Below are 20,441 nucleotides of genomic sequence, written 5' to 3'. Positions count from 1 at the left end.
CTCTTTCTGGCATCTTTTAAGAGTCAGATGTGTATCTAAGAGACCTTTGCTGAAGGTTCCAGACCATAAGACAGCCCCAGAGTGAAGGTCAGGGAAGATGCTATTGTCTAGTACCCTCCCCTATCTCAGCAGCCTTTCTATGTCTTGTCCCCTTGTTTGGCAAAGAACCCTCCAAAAGGGGGTATTCACATTGGTTGGTTCCATTCTTTGTTAAGTTCTGCAGCTAACATGTTTCTGGAAGCTACCTGGACCAGCCCCAGCTACGACTTAGTCAACTGGTAGGTGTGGCCCCAGACCTAAAGTGCTAACAAGAGCCTTTCTTATGGGCCTTGGACCAGTTGGATGCATGGTCCAACTAAAACCTGACCAAAGCTCCATCAATATCCAAGAAAAGGGGTAGTAGGTTTACACTACAAGCTGAGGACTGGATAATACAAAGCAATTTTCCTTCCTTGGTCCAAGGCTCTGGGCCAGAGTCCGATAGGCCCGGAGGAAGAAACATAGGCACTGCCACTCATCATTGAGAAAGAGGTCCCTTATGAGGCTAACTAGCAGCCTCTCCCAGTGGTCCTAACCAGGTGAACAGGGTTCAGCCAGCCCCAACCAAAGCCTGGGAGAAAAAGATACTCACATTACAGCAGTTGAAGGTGAGCTGCAGAAAGTCAGGGGGACAGTCTCCCACCATGTGCTGGAAAGCATCATAGTCTAGCCCGAAATTCTGTGGATGGGTATGGTGGGGAAGGAGCAGGGACATGGGTAGACAGGTTATTAACCCCGCCACCCATCCTGGCCTGCTCAGGAGAGGTGGAAAACTGCCCCAGAGAAGAAGCCACAGACTAAGTTCCAGGAACTCCACCCCAAGAAAATAATAAATTCCAGTGGCACTGATCCCCATCCTGGAGCTCACCTCTGTTCGGGGAAGATAGTCTGGATCAGCCTGGATGCGGGCGATGATCTCACAGAGGATGATACCATAAGAGAACACGTCCGCCTGGTGAGTAGTGAGATCTCAGTTTCCCTCTCAATGGGGTAAGAGGTGGGGTTTCTGCCTCTCATGTTCACTAGCCCAGGCTTGGGCCCTACTGACCATGTGCTCAGTTGCTCAGTCATGTCTAACTCTTTGTGACTCTGGACTGTAGCCTGCCAGGCTCCTCTGTCCGTGGGATTTCCCAGGCAAGAAGACTGGGGTGGGTTGCTATTTCCCACTCCAGGAGATCTTCCTGACCTAGGGATCAAACCCACATCTCCTGCATTTGCAGGGGGAATCTTAACCACTGAGCCATCAGGGAAGTGGAATGAAATACCATATTTCATTCAGCTCATTCACCAGGCAGCTGACAGGTACCAGTGCTGATTTTGCAGGAAGGATATAGATCCTTACCCCATACGTGAAGGGTGATCCAAGACATTTTATGCTAAGAATGGATTCTACAGAGAATCAGGCCTTGGGGCCCCCAGACTCACCTTTTCATTGTAGGGCTCATCTCGGAGAACCTCAGGTGCCATCCAGAAGGGTGAACCCACCACAGCTAGCTTCTCACTTCCCGTGCTGTGGGGTGAGATTGTATGAAAAATGAGCTTGCCACTGGCGGGTGCAATGGGAGATCTGACCATTGGGAATTTCTCTCCCCCAAGGATAGGCACACCAGAATTGACTGAATTTAGGGAGCTGAGATTGGGCTGTGACCAAGTCCTAGCCTCTGAAGAGGACGCTGGAGTCTTCCCTTCGCCTCAGTCCCTTCAGTGACCCCAGCCCCTGTTAGGGCTACCCACCTGACATCAGGGATCTTCTCGGCCAGGCCAAAGTCAGCTACCACTGCAGAGTAACCGTTTTCATCCCTCTTTATCAGGCAGTTCTAGGGTTCCCAAAGAAGAAGACATCGTGGCTCAGAAGAAGGGACCAGCCAGCCACAGAGTTTCCCACCACCCCTCCCTACTACCACAGGGTACCCTGTCCTTTGCTTCTTGGTGAAATCATGTTCTTGGGCTGACCCCAGTGGGTCTCTGATAGCCATGTGAGATGAGTTAGGCCTGGATCTTGGGTGGCTGCCCTGGGATTCATACCATGCTCCAAACACAGATATTTATCTTTGTTTTCTATGTGCTAGGCAAGGTTCTAAGTATCAAAGATACCACAGTAAATAGAAACCCTTGTTCTCTTGGAGCTTACAATCTAGTGGAAGAAGACAGGCTATCAGACCCTGGCCTCCCTTCATTCTTCCCTCAGAACGTAGAGACTCAAAGACCAGGCCTGACCTTGCCAAGTAATGTAAGCACAGGACAAGTGCCCAAGCCTACACCAACTTTCACTGCCCACAAGATCACAACCACCTTCTCCTCTGGCATTAAAATTCCATGATCTGGCTCTGTTCTGTGATTTGAGCCCCTGGTGCCCTTTGTACATATCTTCATCCAAACTTGTTACAGACAAGCCTGAACAGGCCCTTCAAACTTTTGCCTTTGCTCTTCCTTTCCATTTGGAATGTTCTCCTAATTCTTTTTTCCTCAGAAAACTTAGTGTGCTTTAAGGTAAGCTTACCTTTCCAGTCCTAACCTCTCCAGACTTACCTTCCGCTTTCTCATCTCAACTCCATTAACTCCTCTCTGCCACTTCCTCTTACAGCCTAGCAGAGAGTCCATCAGCCTCTCAGGGGCAAATTCAGGTTTGGGCCTTCCTTTCTCACAGTATTCAATTTATGAGAGAGGTTCAAGACAAGCTTTTTGAACAAATGCTGCTGTCTCCAGAGAAAGGATGAACCCAAATGACTTTAAACATAAAGCAGCAACAAGTTCTCCCCAAATATCATTCAAAATGGACCTCTGGCTCAGGAGACACCTCATTCTACCCGCCTTCCTCCAGGGGCAGCAGAGAGCAGGGATCCTTGGCTCACAGGGACATTTCTGGGACTGGCAAGGCCCTCTAGCCCTCCCTCTTCCTCACCTTGGCACATAGTTGCCAAGGTATTGCCAAGTCACCTGGTTACTTCACATCAGGTACAAATTAGTCCCTTACTCTGGCCTTGATGTGATCACACTATGCTCTCTTTCTCTGAGCTGGAAGCAGCCTGTGATTTCATTACATCTTCTACTGCCCTTGTTTCCTGATAGACATAACTGTCTCTGGCTTCTAAGCAGGCCTGTCCTTGTGCTTGTCCTGGCTTCAGCCCTTCCATCAGTCCCCTGGCTCAGCAATCCACCATCCCGACCCCAGATCCCTGACTTTACAATCTATGAGAAGATGGGTTCTAAGCCAGCCTGTCAAGGCAGCCAAAGTCTAGGCTTTTGGGCGACTCAGATCTGTTGCTTGTTTTCTTCCCCTCCTCCTCTTCTTTCATCAACAACTCAGGCTCCTGTCTCCAAGGATCAGTCTAAAGTCCTGTTTACTACTGGCTTTACAGCCCTCAGAAACAATCCTGTGAAATTCAGCTTAGGCACAGCAGTAAGGAACAGAGCATGGCCAGTACACTGCCCTTATCAAAGCTGTTCAATTTCTGTCCCATCTTCACATTCATGAAGCCCTCTCGTACACTCACTGTAAACCAACCATCCAGGAGGAAGTGACTCACAGTAGTAGCTTCTCTGAGCCACTGAGAGATGGCTAAGGTAAGGTTGATCAGGGCCCCACAACATGGGTGAGCCTGCCTAGCCCAGTCTGCCTCTGATCTGGAATGTGACCCCTGCCTCTCTTAAAGCTTCTCCATAGCCAGCAGCCAGGCACTGGAGCCAGAGACAAAGATGGACTATGAAAACCACAAGAGCCCACTTTAGGAGTCTGTATCTGAGGTGATAAGGAAAATGGGGAGGAACCCTGACCAGGATTAACTCCTATGGGGTTTTTCAATAAACTCCTGAGCCTACCCTTAGTGGGGTCTAGACTAGTGAAGTCTGGCTGGCAACACTTGGCTGTTTTTACTTCCTCATCTCCCAACCCTTCCTCACTGGCTTCTGCTGGAAGTGTTCTCTCTGAGGATCCCTCTGAGTTCCATGGCATTATACTCAATAGACATAACCAGTCCTTAATATTACTTGATTTTGCTGCTGTTGACATTGTTGATTATTTCCTTTAGCACTTTTATATATGATTCAGGAATCCTATCTGCTGGGCATGTACAGACTAAGCCATTGTGGCCCTGGAGCAAACAGACTAGCTATCAAAGGCTAATTACAGGCTATTTCTGTTGCTTCTGATTCTTCTCTCCTGGCTTCTGTGATACTATAGATTTCCTTCTCTACCTCTGGCTACTCTGAACACTCTAGGGCAGGCCCTTCCTCCCATCCCCCAAGGGTGATGTTCTCAGGGTTCTCCTAGGCCTACAGCTTGTGCTCTCTTATGGAGACTATTCCACATTTCTTTTCTAATTACTTCTGTACTGATGACTCCCAAATGTATATCCTCAGCACTGACCTTTATTTCTCAATCTTCAGCTTTGCACATCCAGTCTATATCTGGATGACATATGGATTATTTACACTGAACTCTATACATGCAAACCTGAACTCATCTTTTCACCCCAAAACTAAATCTCTAGCTGTATTTTTATGTCAGCTAGTACTGCTGTTTTCCACCCAGTTTACTAAGCTAGAAACTTGGGATTCATCTAGACTTTCCACTCTTAACTCCAAATAATTTTAGCTTCTAAATGTTTTCCAGTTGCCCCCTCCTTTTTCATCCCCATGACTACTGCCTTAATTCAGGTCCTCCTCTGAATACTGCAGTATTCCAAATGGTCTCTGTAGCCTAGGCTAGGCTTGATCTCCGTAATCCACCTTCCTCACTTCTGCCAGCATGATCTTTGTAAAATGTAAATCTGTGTTACTCACCTACTTAAAAGCCAGCAATAATATATTGTATGATTCTATTTCTATGAAATGTCCAGATTAAGCAAAGTCATAGAAACTGAAAAAATATTAGTGGTTGCCAAAGGCTGAAGGGAGGGGAGAACAGGTCATGGGGTTTTCCTTTTGGAACGATGAGAAGATTTGAAATTAGACAGTGGTGATAATTGAATATACTAAAAACCACTGAAATGTATACTTTGAAAGGATGAATTTTATTTTATGTAATATCTCAAAAAAGCTGTTATTTAAAAGAAGCCAACAATGGTTCTTCATTTCCTCTCTAGAAGATAAAATCCAAGTTAGACAGTATATGATCAGACTCCTCTGCTTTCAATTCTTATCCCCTACCACTTCAGCCTCACAGTCTGCATATTATACTGTTTATGTCTCTATGCCTTTGTTTATGCCATTCATCTGATGTGATCTGGAATATAACCCCACCACACACACAATGTGGGTTGCCACGCCCTCTTCCAGGGGATCTTCCCAACCCAGGGATCAAACCCAGGTCTTGCACACCAGGGCTTCCCTGGTGGCTCAGTCAGTAAAGAATCCACCTGCAATGTGGGAGACATGGATTTCATCCTTGGATTGGGAAAATCCCCTGGAGGAGGGCATGGCAACCCACTCTAGTACTTATGCCTGGAGAATCCCCATGGACAGAGGAGCCTGGCAGGCTGCAGTCCATGGGATCACAGAGTCGGACATGACTAAGCAACTTAAGCACACACACACAATACTTAGTAAGTAGAATTCAACTTTCAAGATTCAGCTCAGGCATCACCTTCTCCAAGACGTCTTCTCTGTACCCTCAGGTTGGGTTCAATATCCTTTTCCAAAGAATCCTTTGCATTCTCTTCTCTCTAACCTTAGCAATTTGACCTAAGTGTCTGTTTCTATAGTTCCTTCCTATAGCTATAGGCTGTACGCCATATGCTAAAAGATTCAGCAAAGCAGCAATATCTTAAGAGCAAAGTGCCCTCAAGAATATTTCCTAGCCCCTTGTGCAAGGGAAAGACTGTCTACTTCTGCCTGTGTGGTACCTTACGAATTAATAATAAAACACTATTCATAAACTAGTCCAAGTGATTCAAACAAACTTGTCAGGTGGGCAGATCTGAGATTTTTACATTTAAGATAAGAAAAGTGAGTGGTAAAGATGCAGGTCTCCTGATTCGAATAGGATCCCCCCACTAATGATTCTGGCCTTTCCAGAAAAACTGGTTGAAAAGCTTTCCACTAGAAACAGCAAGGCCATGGCAGGAACAATGTAGTCTTAAGACAGAAGCAGAGGCCCAGGCCCATGGAGAAGGCATCACTGTTTGTGCAGGCAATACAGTAAGACCCCTTCATCTGGGATGCTAGCCCCCTCTCCAAAGCTGATTAATCCAAGGGCACCTACTGTAATGCTTGCATTTCTCACCCAACTTGGACATGGCTGCAATACAGACTGACTACAGAGGACAAAATATGAACTCAGACCACTGTGGGGTTCTGAAGAACCCAGACTAATTTTCAGGCTCTGAGGGATACAAAGTCCATTAAATCAAGCTGAAGAATGCTTTATTCAAAAGTATGCCTGGAGTAAGCAGCAGACATAAGAAAGGCCCAGTCATACTTCCCTGAGGTGAGAGGTGACCTTTTCTGGTTCAAAGAGGAGCCCAGGCACTACTGCCGCCTGGCTCCCATTCCTCTTTGTCCTTACTCCTATTATAATACATCACACAGTAGCAGAGAGACTTACATGTCTGCCTCTTCAAAGGGCAGGGAATGATCCTATTCATCTCTGTATCTCTAACCTAGCAGGCATACAGAAAGAACTCGGCCAAAGTTTGTCATGTGAAAGTCTGACGAATAAAGCTTTCGAAAGCAAGTGGAAAGGCACACACTAATCATACATTTGACTCTCCATGATGGAGACCAAGCTGACAAGAGACTCAAGAGGTGGCCATGAACGCATTTCTGTAAGCCAGCACAAACCCTTCAGAACTGGGCCCGAGGAGACACCTGAGAGCAGATCCTGAGGTCTCCTAGAACAGCTGCACAGTCTGTACCAGCACTGAGTGAAACCACCTAAACAGAGAAATGCCAGGTCCATTTGTAAGTGTTAGCTCTAAGCTAAAGCTATTTCTGTAACAACAAAAAATGGCTTTCCGTGTGCCAACACCTCTCTCCCTTTACCCCCAACAAATTCACTCCATAAATCCAGTTAGAAAGAAAGTACTGATTCTATGTCTCAAGAAAGATTAAAAGTTTCTTTTCACAGCACAGGGAGATCAGAGATTGAACTGCCCTCCTAAATGTCCCAGAGACAACTAGAGTCCAATTCGGAGATTATCTGGTTTGCTATAATGTGTCCTGTCCCTTCCTCTCCATTCCACCATAAGATCCTATACCTTCTCCATAGTTCTTGGGAAGTAATCTGCTCACATATCTGTATCTCCAACTTGACTCAGAGCCCATGGATGGTGTAGATTAGGTTCCAGTAATTTCTATCTCCTCTAACAGCACAGTATAAGTGGTTCCAAAAGGCTGTTAATGGTTTTCATTATAAAAAATGACTACAAAGTGCCCTAACACACACTCTCTACATCTGCCAGCATTCAACTCTGTTTCTAATTCATGTTCTCTCCAGTCTCTGAAACCGCTGTCTTGAGTTTGATGTGTGACACAGGGAACCCAAAGCCAGTGCTCTGTGAAGATCTAGATGAGTGGGATGGGGAGGGAGCTGGGAGGGGCATTCAAGAGGGAGAGGACATATGTATACCTAATGCCAATGCATGTTGATGTCTGGCAAAAACCATCACAATATTGTAATTATCCTCTAATTTAAATATATATATATATATATATTTAAAACAAATAAAGAAGCCCTCCTTAGCTGCCCTTAAGATCAAGGCTCACATACAATTGTATCAACCGTTTCTAGCCTGCATGTGGCTGTTGCCACTTCTTGATGGAGCTCAAGAACTGAATGTTTTTAAAGCCACACAACCTCCCATTTCCTTCTAAGTAATCAGCATTCAGTTCAGTTCAGTTCAGTCGCTCAGTCGTGTCTGACTCTTTGTGACCCCATGAATCGCAGCACGCCAGGCCTACCTGTCCATCACAAACTCCCAGAGTTTACTCAAACTCATGTCCATCTAGTTGGTGATGCAATCCAGCCATCTCATCCTCTGTCGTCCCCTTCTCCTCCTGCCCCCAATCCCTCCCAGCATCAGGGTCTTTTCCAATGAGTCAACTCTTCGCATCAGGTGGCCAAAGTATTGGAGTTTCAGCTTCAGCATCAGTCCTTCCAATGAACACCCAGGACTGATCTCCTTTAGGATGGACTGGTTGAATCAGCATTGCCACTGCACAAACCTAAATCAGCCTGTTTCTTAGAAGTAGTTACAAAATTAGAGTGAACAGCTATATCTGACAGACTTTTCATTCTTGAAAACAGTGTTGCAGTAACCACTGATGTGTGAATTCTACAAAGGCAATAATACTACTTTCAGTAGGCACTCTGGAAATTAGGATCTTCTCTGCCACTACTCTAGGCCCAGGATCATTTGGAAAGTGGCATATGCTTCTCTCTGTCCTGATTTACCCACCTGAAACACACTCCCACTACTTTAGATCCCTCTTATTAGCTCTGGTCTGAGACGCCAGGGCTGATGTCAATAGCTTAGGGACACTAAGGGCCCAAGAACACTGAAGTCATTTAAAGAGGTGGAATAAAACTGGATCTGGGACTCAGAATCTCAGTTCTCAAGCAGATGTTCTGGCCTCCATGCCATCAAGCACATTTTCTGAAAGAGGGCCAGGAAGTCTCTACTCTGACAGGCTCTATGTTAGGTGCTAGGGGTAAAAAGGTGAATAAGAGCAGCACTTGAGAAACTCATGTGTTGGTGGGAGACACAGACACAGTATAACCATCAAATAACTGGATGTGTACACACTAATATATAAGTAAACCTTTTATTGCACTTAAAGAAATCAAACTCAGACCCAAGGCTGACAATGAGGAGATAAATTGGAAATTTCAAAGCCCTACTCTGTCCCTTTAGCATTATTTTTCCCTTAGGCTTCTCTTTCTTAGGGTCACTGTCACCACCACACAGGTCTCCTGGGTGGGACTGCTCTGGTCTAGGTGTGAACTTACAACCTCTCCTTAATCTCTGCAACACTGTGAAGTTGAAACATTTGGATAAAAGGGCAATAAATACAGTCTCTCAGACTGGATGGCCTGGCTTATAAAATTTGCTTGTTTTTCTTCAACTTGAGATTCCCTAAAGTGTAGTTCCCAGCCTGTCTCCCAGTTGCCAACTCATTTGTTCTCACCACCCCCTAAAGTTCAGACCCAAGAAAGTACACCCAATAATACCAGAGAATTCTTTCTCCTAAATTCCTAGTTTCTCATCTCAAACCAGCTGACATAGGAACACCCACTATCAACTAGGAAAACCAAAGGACAGTGGTCTTACCCTAAAGAGCCAAAAAGGGTAGTCATTTTTACAATACATACAATATGACAATCCCAGACAGAACCACACTAGCACAATGGGATAAAATATTTTGGGGGCACAGAATGGAATATGATGAGTTTCTCCAGAAAACCTAGGTACCCTAGTCTACTGATTTTTTTTTCACTGAAAACCCATAGTCTATAGCTAAACACTCAATTATAAAATGCTATGAACTCTTCTTCAATTATTTGCCAACAGACTATCTCTGGTCAGAAATTATCTTTCTCAAATATTCCTTCATGCATGGTGCCAGGCACAGAAGACACTCATGTGGATACGTAGGAAATATCTGTGTGATTGACAGATAACTGGTCATGACCTCCCTCCATGTTAGAAGACATGATGCTCTCTGAGTAGGAAGCAACAATTTGATTTTAATTGCATGCCCAAGGTAAGCCATCAACTTAAGACAGTATCTAAGTTGATACAACCCCACCCATCTGCCAGGAACAGGTGCAGTTTTCTAAGTCTTGACTTTCTAAAACATTCTAAGGAAGAAGAAGAGGCTGATGAAGGGATAAGACACCACCATCCAGTTCCCAGCTGTCTAGCTCTTGCTTATACCAATGAAGATAAAGGACTTCTCACAACTAGGTCTCAGCTGGTCACCAGATTCCACCAGTCTTAAGGTTTCTTCAGTAACAGCGCAGCTGACTACAAATGGCACTGCCACACCTCGAGCCCTATGAGCACTACTGAAAGCTATTTTCTGTGTAGTAGTCACAAACCAATGGCCAGGGTCCCTTGGGAACAGTACTGCTGTTTAGAACACTAAAACCATTCTAATGGGAGGTAGCCAGGGACTCACTGCTCTAGGTCTATTGGCTCTGAGAGCACAGCCTGCTTTTGTTCCCTTTGCAAACTTTTTCCTATAACAGGTTTCCTTACCCCCTCATTCATGACAGAAGACTGCCTGAATATGTATATGCATGTATGTACATGTGCATATGCATGTATTGAGGGTGTAGAATGAAGTGACCGCTATTCTTGGACAGATAAAAAACTTCCATACACCTCCCCTGCATGCATGTGTGTGCGCTCAGTTGCTCAGTTGTATCCGACTTTTTGTGACCCCATGGACTGTAGCCCATCAGGCTCCTCTGTCCATGGGATTTTCCAGACAAAAATGTTGGAGTAGGTTGCCATGTCCTCCTCCAGGGGATCTCCCCAACCCAGGGATCGAACCCATGTCTCCCGCATCTCCTACATTGGCCGGCGGATTCTTTACCACTGAGTCACCTGGGAAGCCTCATATACCTCCCTAGGAGACTTTTAAATCAGCTTCTGAACACAAGTTATATTAGATGATTTACAGTTCCCATATGAATGGTCAAACAGCACTGTTTTTAAAAAAATTTTTATTGGAGTATAGTTTATTTACAATGTTATGTTACTTTCTGCTGTACAGCAAACTGAATCAGTTTTATATATATATATGTGTGTGTGTGTGTATATATATATGTGTGTGTGTATATATATATATATATATATATATATATCTCCACTCTTTTTTAGATTCTGTTCCCATATGGGTCATTATGGAGTATTTAGTAGAATCACTGTGCTATATAGTAAGTCCTTATTGGCTATCTATTTTTTATATATAGTAGTACAAACAGTACTGTTTATATAAGCCTTGTCATGTGGTATCCTGTGCTATTGGCCCTGAGGTGTCTGCCTTGTAGTATAGCCAACTTCCTGTAAAAGCAACTCTTTTCTAACCTGGTCACACAGCAATCTGGATAGCAAGAGAATACTACAGAGACCAGCTGATGCCAAAGACGAACTGGCAGGATGGCAGAAACTCAATCACACAGAAAGAAAATGGGTCAGTACATTATGGCCTCCAAAACCTGTACTCAAGTGACTAAAAATCATAGAACCCCTGCTGGAGACCATGGGAGAGAATACAAAGAGGCAGGTTCCCACACGGCCTTGACTACTGTCACCCCTAAAGGGCAAGAATCTCTTATGTGTTCTCGTGCCATCTATTCCTGCAACACACATTCAGTAGTGAGTAAAACTAAGAATAAAGGTTCTCAAGATGTATGTGCTGATGGACTCAGCAATGAAAGGAACCTGCTATGAGCCAAGATTGGCTTTCTAAGGACTAGCTATACACAGTAATAAGCTGTATCTTCCATGATTAAATGTTGAATTTATAAGAGATCTCCAACATTCTGAAGCTCATTAATGACTGGTTTCTTAATGCAGTTTTCTTGGTAAATGGAAGATAGTGTCTCAAAGAGTTGTGCAAGTAAAGCCTTCGTACCTTAGAGGTGAGGTCCCGATGGAAAATGCCTTTGAAGTGAAGGTAGCTGAGGCCCACTGCTATGTCATAAGCCAGTTTCACCCTCACAGTCCAGGGCAAATGCAGGTTACTGTCTAGCAACTGTTCCAGGTTTCCAGAGTTGATATACTGCAAAACAGAAGGAAAACCCAGCTACCATTTGTCAGCAACGTTTAGGGTGGGAGTAAAACTACTGGAGGGTAAACACCTAGAAGACAGAGACTGTATTTTTTTTTTTAAGTTACTGAGCAGTTATTCTGCATCCAGGCACTATGGCAGATGCTGCACCTTCCTTTGAGATCACAATCTATTAAGGGGTATAGACAAACAATATCATGTAGTAAATGCTAAAAGATAGCTTTGTACAGTATGACAGCACAAAGGGTAAAGGTACAGACTCAATCTAGGCATGTCAGAGAAAGCTGCACAAAGGAACCGAGGAGTTCAAAGGATGACTTGGGGAAGCAGGAAAGAAAGTCCACACAGAGGGAGCAGCAGACATAAAGTTATAGGTTAAGAACATGGTGTATTCAGGAAACTAATTTACTCAGTATGGCCAGAGTGCATGAGAGGTGAGGCTGATACGCTTTGCTAAAGTATATGGACTTTATCCTGTCTATAGGGAACAAAAGAAGCCTTTTAAGACAAACAGCAACATGTTCATATTTGCTTTTTTAAGGAAAAGATTATTTCAGCAATGATATGATGGATGGATTAGAGTGGAGAATATGGAGAAGGGAAAATAGGTTAGGAAATTACTGCAGTAATCCTGGTGAAGGAAGAATGCCTGAGTTGAGCCAATAGTGGAGGCATTGGAACAGAGCAAGATTCAAGATTTTAGATGGCAAAGTCAAAAAAACTTGATGAACGCCTTGATGAGGAGGATGAGAACAGTGAAAAGCTCCTAGGTTGATTGCAGGCTATTGGCCCCTGTGTGCCATTATTAAATATCCAGAATATAGGGAGAGGAGGTTTTTAGAAGAGGCAATGTTAAAAGACAGGGAGTTCAACTAAGACATGCTAGGCTTAAGGGCATGTGGAGATACCCTATACCAAGTCAGTTTGAAGTTGAGGGGCAAAATCTGGGCTAGAGACTAACATTTAGGAGGCAATGACATTGAGCTGAAGTAGTCACTGAGGCTAAGGAATGTATGGGATTGCCCAGGGGTTAACATGTTAAGTGGGCAATTAACAGAATCCCAAACAACTGGAACATTTACAGAAGCAGGCAGAGGAAGAATCACCAAGCAAGAATGTCACCACAGAAGCCAAAGAAGGAGAACATTCCAAAAGAGAAAATGACCAAAAGTATCAAAATGCTACAGATTAAGTAAGATGAGCCTGAAAAGTGTCCACTGAATTTGCCTCTAAGAAGTCACCGGCGGGACTTCCCTGGTGGTCCAGTAGTTAAGAATCTGCCTTCCACTGCAAGGGATGAGGGTTTAATCCCTGGTCTGGGAGCTGAAAATCCCACACGCTGTGCCTCAGCTGCTGAGCCCACACCCTGGAGCCCATGGGACACAACCAGAGAGAAGCCCACACGTCACAACAGAAGATGCTGCGTGCGGCAAGACCCAATGCAGCCAGATAAATAAATAAGTCACTGGCAACAATGGCCAGAGCAGTTTCAGTAAAGTGGTTAAGACCAGAATAAGACCAAAGTGCATTGAGAAGTGAGTAGGAGACAAGGCTAAGTGGAAACTACATGAAGATGTACTCATTCAAGAAATCTGGCTGTCTGTCATTCCTACATACCCACAAAGAGCTGCTTTGTTTTGTTTTTTTTTTAAAAAGCAAATAAGTCTATTCATACAGAGATAATAATAACAACAATAGCAGTGGCAGCTAGTATTTATTTAGTTGGTGCTTACTTTGTGCCAGGCACTACTCTGAGGACTTACCATTAATTACATCATTTAATCTTCACAAAACCCTAAGGTAAGTGTACTATTATTCTCATTTTACAAGAGGTATTTGGAGGTTTAGCAACTTGCTCAAGGTTACCCACTTATTAAGCAGCAGAGCCAGGGTTCAAACTCAGGCAGTCCGGCTCCAGAGTTCACACTCTACCCCTATATTAAATTGGAGAGTTAGAGGCTGTGGCACCTGGACCAGGGAGCCTCATGCAGAACAGGAGCTCAAAAATTTTCGCTAATTAAATTCATGAATTTACTCAAACGTCACATGATGTATTATTTCCCTCCTCCTTCCAAGGAAGAAAAAGGGGCAAATTCCTCTAAGCCTAAAAATAAGCACTTCATATCTTTCCGGAGTGGGGGGTGATATTGGATTTACAAAAGACTAGGGAACCTAATGGGAGAGAAGACAAGAAAACTGAATTTTAGTCCAACTCTGCCTCTTAACAGTCATTTTACTTTGGACAAATCGACTAATGAGGCTTTCCTTCTGTTTTTCCATCTATACAATAGGTATGATAATCCATGATCCATATACCTCACGATGTTATTATAAGAATTGAATACAAATACATGAAAGTGCTAAGAAAAAAAAAATAGAAGTTCCATATAATCTTAGATTCTCTGATGTGGTAACATGAGTACCAAAAAGAACCAGTTGGGGGCAGCATGAGACAGCATTTCAGATCCTTGGATGAAGCAGATGAGGTTTGGCAAGGCAGAGAGAATGGCTAAAAATACGCCAAATTTCTCAAAAGGGAAACCTGTTGATCTGCTTCATCTTGTTTGACAATCCATCTTTGGAAATCTCAAAACAAAGCATAATGACGGCATTAGCATAGCACCTTAGTCTCTTCACTCCAGTTGAATTTGTTCACGGTTCACATCTGAGGTGCCCATTTGCTTTAAAAGGAAAGTGAACTTGCAAATTCCAAGCTATAGAGGGGCAATGAAGCTGACAGCTAATCATGTAGACAAATTTCTCTAGCTCTGAGAGTAAAAAAGGTATGACAAGGTTGTAATCCACTTCTTTGGCACCATGACAGTGTGACATGGAAGGCCTGACTTCAGGAGCCACTCAGGTTTCCCACTGAGGGCCAGGCAGAAAAGACTGGTAAAAAGCCTGTATGTGTACTCTCTGTGGGCCAGGGTAAGCCAGGACTCTTGATTCAGACAAACGCATGTTTATTCTGTCCCTCCATGTCTCTGAAAGTCTGAGAAATCCACAGACCAAGCCATAGGGTGGGGAACAGAGGAGAGAGGTGAGACAAGGTGGGGAATCACACTGGCTATTAGGCTCTGACTTTTCAGACAAGGTGGAAAAAAAGCACAAACCCAGGACCAGAGAGGGAAACCAAAAGGAGTTTATAACCCATTTCTCTTGCCTGCCTTCAGTGAATCCTTTGGTGGGGCTGATAAGCCTCTGGGGCTCTCAGAAACCACAGCGTCTCAATGTCTCAAGACCTTTGCATGTATGAGGAAAGGAAGTTAGAGATCTGCCAACAAGGAAGATTTCTAAGTTGCTACACACTCTGTGTGCCCATTAGTCGGAACGTCCACTTCCCCATAAGCAACACCGTGTGCAGACTCAGCTGGTGTGTGCTCTGAACAAATCCCCCTGTGGGAAGCAGAGGCAAGAACAACTGTCCCCACACATTCAGCTTTCTGGGCTGGGGATAACAGCTGCTTTGCTTTCATTTTCTTCCAGACCACTCCCTTGCGAGCTCCACAAAACAACCGTAGGCATTGGCAACACATTTAAATACCTACCTGAGAGAGAAGATTTTATAATTTTTATTGTTACTCGTTTTAACTTTCAAGTTCAGAAAACTATAATATCAGTCAATCAAATGTGTCAGAGGGACTTAATACCTCTAAGTGACTGTTCCCCAAGTTCACCTACACCAAAACCTGCTTCTCCTACTCATGGTTTAATAAAATGTTAAGAGCTTCTGCCATTTCATTTATGTGATACTTGGTTTCATTAAAGATTTGTTTCTTAAAAGGCACTGAATAGACAAATATGTGTTGGTGACTGAACAATATTACTATGTATGTAAAAAATCATATGCCAACACTCTAGAAAATTATCAAAGGAACAGGTAAGCACACACTCAGTTCGCCACTCAGGAATATCAGCTTATTTCTCCAAATACTTATTGAGCACTCCTCCCCTTCCTGCTGCTGCTGCTGCTAAGTCACTTCAGTCGTGTCCAACTGCGACCTCATAGACGGCAGCCCACCAGGTTCTGCCATCCCTGGGATTCTCCAGGCAAGAACACTGGAGTGGGTTGCCATTTCCTTCTCCAATGCATGAAAGTGAAAAGTGAAAGTGAAGTTGCTCAGTCGTGTCCGACTCTTCGCGACCCCATGGACTGCATCCTACCAGGCTCCACCACCATGGGATTTTCCAGGCAAGAGTACGGGAGTGGGGTGCCACTGCCTTCTCCGCCTCCCCTTCTTACCACCCCCATATGAGTAAGAACTTGTCCATTTACATCAACATTATATCCCGCAGTGATTACAAGAGTCCCATCCACATAGTAAATGTGGGTATATAAATAGTTTATACCGTAAAGAAGTTCATGAAAGACACACTGGTAAATAAATAATACTAATAACCTTTTAGCAGAGGTAAATACTTGGGGTATAAAAGTAGATGTTGAGGAATTTGGAAAGTTTCAGAGAAAAAGTAATATCCGAGTTGGATCCTAAAAGGCTGAGAATGGCTCTTTCCATATATGCCCTATAGAGTCTGATGGTACCACTCAGACACAGAGAGACACATAAACTTGTTCATACAAAGAATATTCTGGAGCAGGACTAGGCAATACTTACCTCTCCCTGAGGTAACATGCACTACACCCAGAACTCCTGTTCTCGATTCCTGCTGATTCTAATCATAACCTCATCCAATCATAACTAGTCAGAAGAATAAGAAAAAATGGTTACCTTTTCTTAACTCTAAATTATCAAAGTAGTGATATCTATAATCAAACAAATTTATCTATGAACAGTAGTTCAAAGGCATATTCAGAGAGGTACTAGAGAAAATATCAACTCTAAGAATTATTATTCCTTTGTGAAAAATCTACCCAAATAGCCTAGAGCTAGGGCACTTACCTAAGGCAGATGAATGTGCTGCCATTCCACTAACAGACATCATTTGCTGCCACCTAACTAGCAGGGTTGTCCCGAGGAAGATCCAGCCACCTCTATCCATACACGTACAGAAATACTGAAAACCTACTACGTGAAAACATAAAACTAAGTGGGGCCAATCCCTGCCCTTAGTTCACAGTCTAGTAGTAGAAATGATACAAAAATTAACAATGTTTTTCACCCAGGACAATGACCAGATGTGCTTTAGAAATATCATTCTAACAGTAACGTAAAAACTGCACAGAAAGGTCAGGAATTGAGGCTGGAAGACAAGTTAGGAGGCTCCTGGAATCCAAGTGAGAAGTAACAAAGGCCTGAAAAAGACTGGGAGCGAGAATGGAAAAGAGGTTAATATCTGGAGACATCTCAGAGGTAGAACCAAAGTGATTTGGTATTTAATCAAAGGCAGGGAAAAATAAAAAGAGATAAGATATACAAAGTATTAACATGTCTAGCACATGCTTAGCTTAGCTCACAGTACACAACTCATTCTTTCCACTATTAATATCTTATCATCATTCCTCCCCTGGGTTACTCTACTAGCTTTCGAAGTAGTCTTCTTTTCTTTTCCTTACATCTTGAATAGACTTAGCCCTCCTTCCAATCCATTTTCCTTAATATATCCAAGATTAACCTTCTAAATGCCAACCTTAAGTCATTCCCCTTTTAAAATTATTCACTGATGCCCTATTACTCTTAGGATAAAATCCACAATCCTTAGCATGTCATACAAAGTCTTTCACTCCTGCTTATAAGGGTCTGATCCCTGCTTACTTACACATTTGTGCACATTGATGGCCCCATTACCTGGAATACCTTTTCCCACTAGGCCTGGCTAATCACCCATTGAGGATTCAGTTCTGTTTCCTGGAAGCCCATATGCAGGGTTGGGAGTAATAAAGACATTCTATGCAAAAGGAACACCAAGTGCAGCAATTAGTAGTTATTTCTCTTTTTTTTTCTTTCCCTACATCAAGTATAAGCAGGGGAGAAGGAATGAGGTTAAAAAGTGAAGCCAGATGTTGCGAAGTAATTAGCCTCCAACTAATAAAAATAATTGGGAAAAAAAAAAAAAAAGTGAAGCCAGGCAGTACAACATAGTGGTGAAGCCCACATACTGCAGAGTTAGGCTGCCTCTGATTGATTCTCACCTCTGACTAGCTGTGTGACCTGGGTTGGTTACTCTTTAACATTCATCTATAAAATGGGAATAATAATAGAACCTAACCCATAGAGTTATGAAGATTCAATGAATTGATTACCTGTGAATGTGATCTTATTTGAAAATAAGGTCTTTGGCAAATGTAATCAAGTAAAGATAAGGTCCTTCTGGAGTAGGATGGATCCTTAATCTAATATCTTAACAAAAAGAGGAGAGGAGACACAGACATACAGGATAATGCCAGGCAACAATGGAGGAAAAGATCTGAGTGATGTGTCTATAAGCTAAGGAACACCAAGAAAAACCATGAAGAGGCAAGGCTCTTCTTCCTTTAGAGCCTTCAGAGAGAGCAAGACCCTGCCAACACTTTGATTTCAGACTTCAAGCTTTCAGAACTATGAGAGAATAAACTTGTATCATCATAAGCCACTTACTTTGTGGTGCTTTGTTATGGCAATCCTAAGAAACTAATACATGACTGAAACTACATTTTAGAAAGCTCATGCTGTTAACAGGTGTTAACAGGAGGAGATTAAACCTCCTACTGCTAAGTCACTTCAGTCGTGTCCGACTCTGTGCGACCCCATCCCTGGGATTCTCCAGGCAAGAACACTGGAGTGGGTTGCCATTTCCTTCTCCAATGCATAAAAGTGAAAAGTGAAAGTGAAGTCGCTCAGTCATGTCCCACTCTTCGCGACCCCATGGACTGCAGCCTACCAGGCTCCTCCGTCCATGGGATCTTCCAGGCAAGAGTACTGGAGTGGGGTGCCATTGCCTGAGGTTTAAAGGCTACTCCATCAGCCCAGATGAGAGATGACCAAACACCTGACTTACAGTGCTATTACAGGCATGAAAAAGTAGGCTAGAGTTAGAATAAACAGAGGTAGAATCTAAAGGATTTAGCAACCGAGTCGTAGATATGAGAACTGAGGGAAAAGAGTCAAAGGCAACTCAGAGATTCCAAATAGAGGTGTTGATAGAAACAATGGGAAGAAATCCTACAATCTTACAAACCAAAAGTAAGTCAGAAGCCCATCAGAAACCAGCATCAATACCAAACAGCCAAATCAGAGGATTGTCCAACCTCTGTTCTTTGGATGGGCCCTCTGCAGAGGAGGGCCTGGGCCCCGACCTACTTTTCACTGAAGCCCAACAATGCCATTGTGCTGGTCACTGTATGTTTGTTGGTTGGCTCCAAACACAAAGGCTAGCAGACATCCCATCCTGCTGGCTTGGTTTAAAGAAGAAAAGAAAGCTTTGTTACTGCCCTGGGTAATTCCGGGACAGGCATCCCAAGAGCGCCCTGTGGGAGGCTCATGCTCCAAAGGAGCCCCCTGTTCTCAGCTTGAGGTTCCACAGCCACCACACAAGTGCACATCCACACATCTGCCAAGGCCTGAGTTTGCCACGGTTCAGCCTCCACTCCAGGAGGTCCACCGGGACCTGCATGACTCAAGCAGTCAGCGGTAATGAACTGAGTCAAAGAGAAAAGGAACCCAAGGTGTATTGCAGAATATTTAAATGTTAAACTCTCTCTGTTTTCATATGTGCTTAATTACTATGCAGAATACTCTTCTTCCCCTTCATAGCTTTGCTAATTCTTATTCATCCTTCTAAACCCAACTCGTTGCTTGTTTTGGAAAGCATTTCCTGATACCCCACCCCATTCTTTGTGCCTCTTGGGCCCCCTGTATGTATTTCAACCATGCTTATCATATTGCAACATAACTGTGATGACAGGGACCAGATCTTTCTCAAGTTTGTAAGTCCAGTATCCAGTAAGGTAAATAATAAATCACTGAATTAATAAATGAATGATTAGGTACATTTAAATAATAGAGGCAGGTTTTAAGTTCCCTCTTTTATTAGAAGCCCTCCCAATTCTGTAATTACTGTAATTTAAGATCAAAAAGAGAGATGTGCTTTTAGAGGAATTTTCTGATAAATATCATGCAAAACAAACATTTAATAATGCTTACTTGAACACTTCTCAGATGGCACTAGTGGTAAAGAACCTGCCTGCCAATGCAGGAATAAGAGACGTGGATTGGGAAGATCCCCTGGAGAAGGGCATAGCAACCTACTCCAGTATCCTTGTCTGGAGAATCCATGGACAGAAGAGCCTGGTGGGCTACGGTCTGTGGGGTCACAAAGAGTCGACACAACTGAAGCGACTTAGCACGTATGCACTATGTGGCAGATACCATGGTAGCAATAAACACAAAGCAAAATACAAAACAGCCTGTCTGGCCACTCAGGGGAAGGAAATTCTGAGGATCTTTTGACCACTCTATCAGCAAACTCCTTAAAGTGATCAGAATCACATGGACTTAAAATATATATCTAAGATCTCTCTTTGAAAATTAGAGAGGGCATTTATCAGTAGCTGAAAAAACCAGGTTAGAAGAGGCCATAAAGATACCACTCACTCTTTCCTCATACTTCCTGCAGACACGAAGTATATAACCCGTTCACCACTTTAAGAACATGTTTGTTTAATGCACCTGAAGTAGTACAAGTGTTTTTCTATGCACATAAACTACTATAAACATCAAAATGAC

At 43.5% G+C, this 20,441-nt stretch overlaps 1 protein-coding gene across 3 annotated transcripts in view; it reads right to left on the bottom strand.

Moving 5' to 3' along the window:
- TESK2 (testis associated actin remodelling kinase 2) overlaps window positions 1–20,441 on the bottom strand; it is a 134,430-nt gene that overhangs the window by 2,163 nt on the left and 111,826 nt on the right. For 2 of the 3 annotated variants that reach the window (XM_061122049.1, XM_061122050.1), the window contains exons 5-9: window positions 11,623–11,769; window positions 1,774–1,856; window positions 1,465–1,549; window positions 908–991; window positions 632–718 (exon numbers count right to left, since the gene is read on the bottom strand). In XM_061122049.1, coding sequence (XP_060978032.1) covers window positions 632–718; window positions 908–991; window positions 1,465–1,549; window positions 1,774–1,856; window positions 11,623–11,769 — 486 coding nt within the window. The remainder of the gene's footprint in view (window positions 1–631; window positions 719–907; window positions 992–1,464; window positions 1,550–1,773; window positions 1,857–11,622; window positions 11,770–20,441) is intronic. The other variant, XM_061122051.1, reaches the window with a different exon arrangement.

This window comes from Dama dama, chromosome 20 (genome assembly GCF_033118175.1).
Source record: "Dama dama isolate Ldn47 chromosome 20, ASM3311817v1, whole genome shotgun sequence".
Classification (NCBI taxonomy): Eukaryota; Metazoa; Chordata; class Mammalia; order Artiodactyla; family Cervidae; genus Dama; species Dama dama.
The sequence above is the reverse complement of the archived record's forward strand: the minus strand, read 5'-3'. Positions and strand labels throughout refer to the sequence as shown.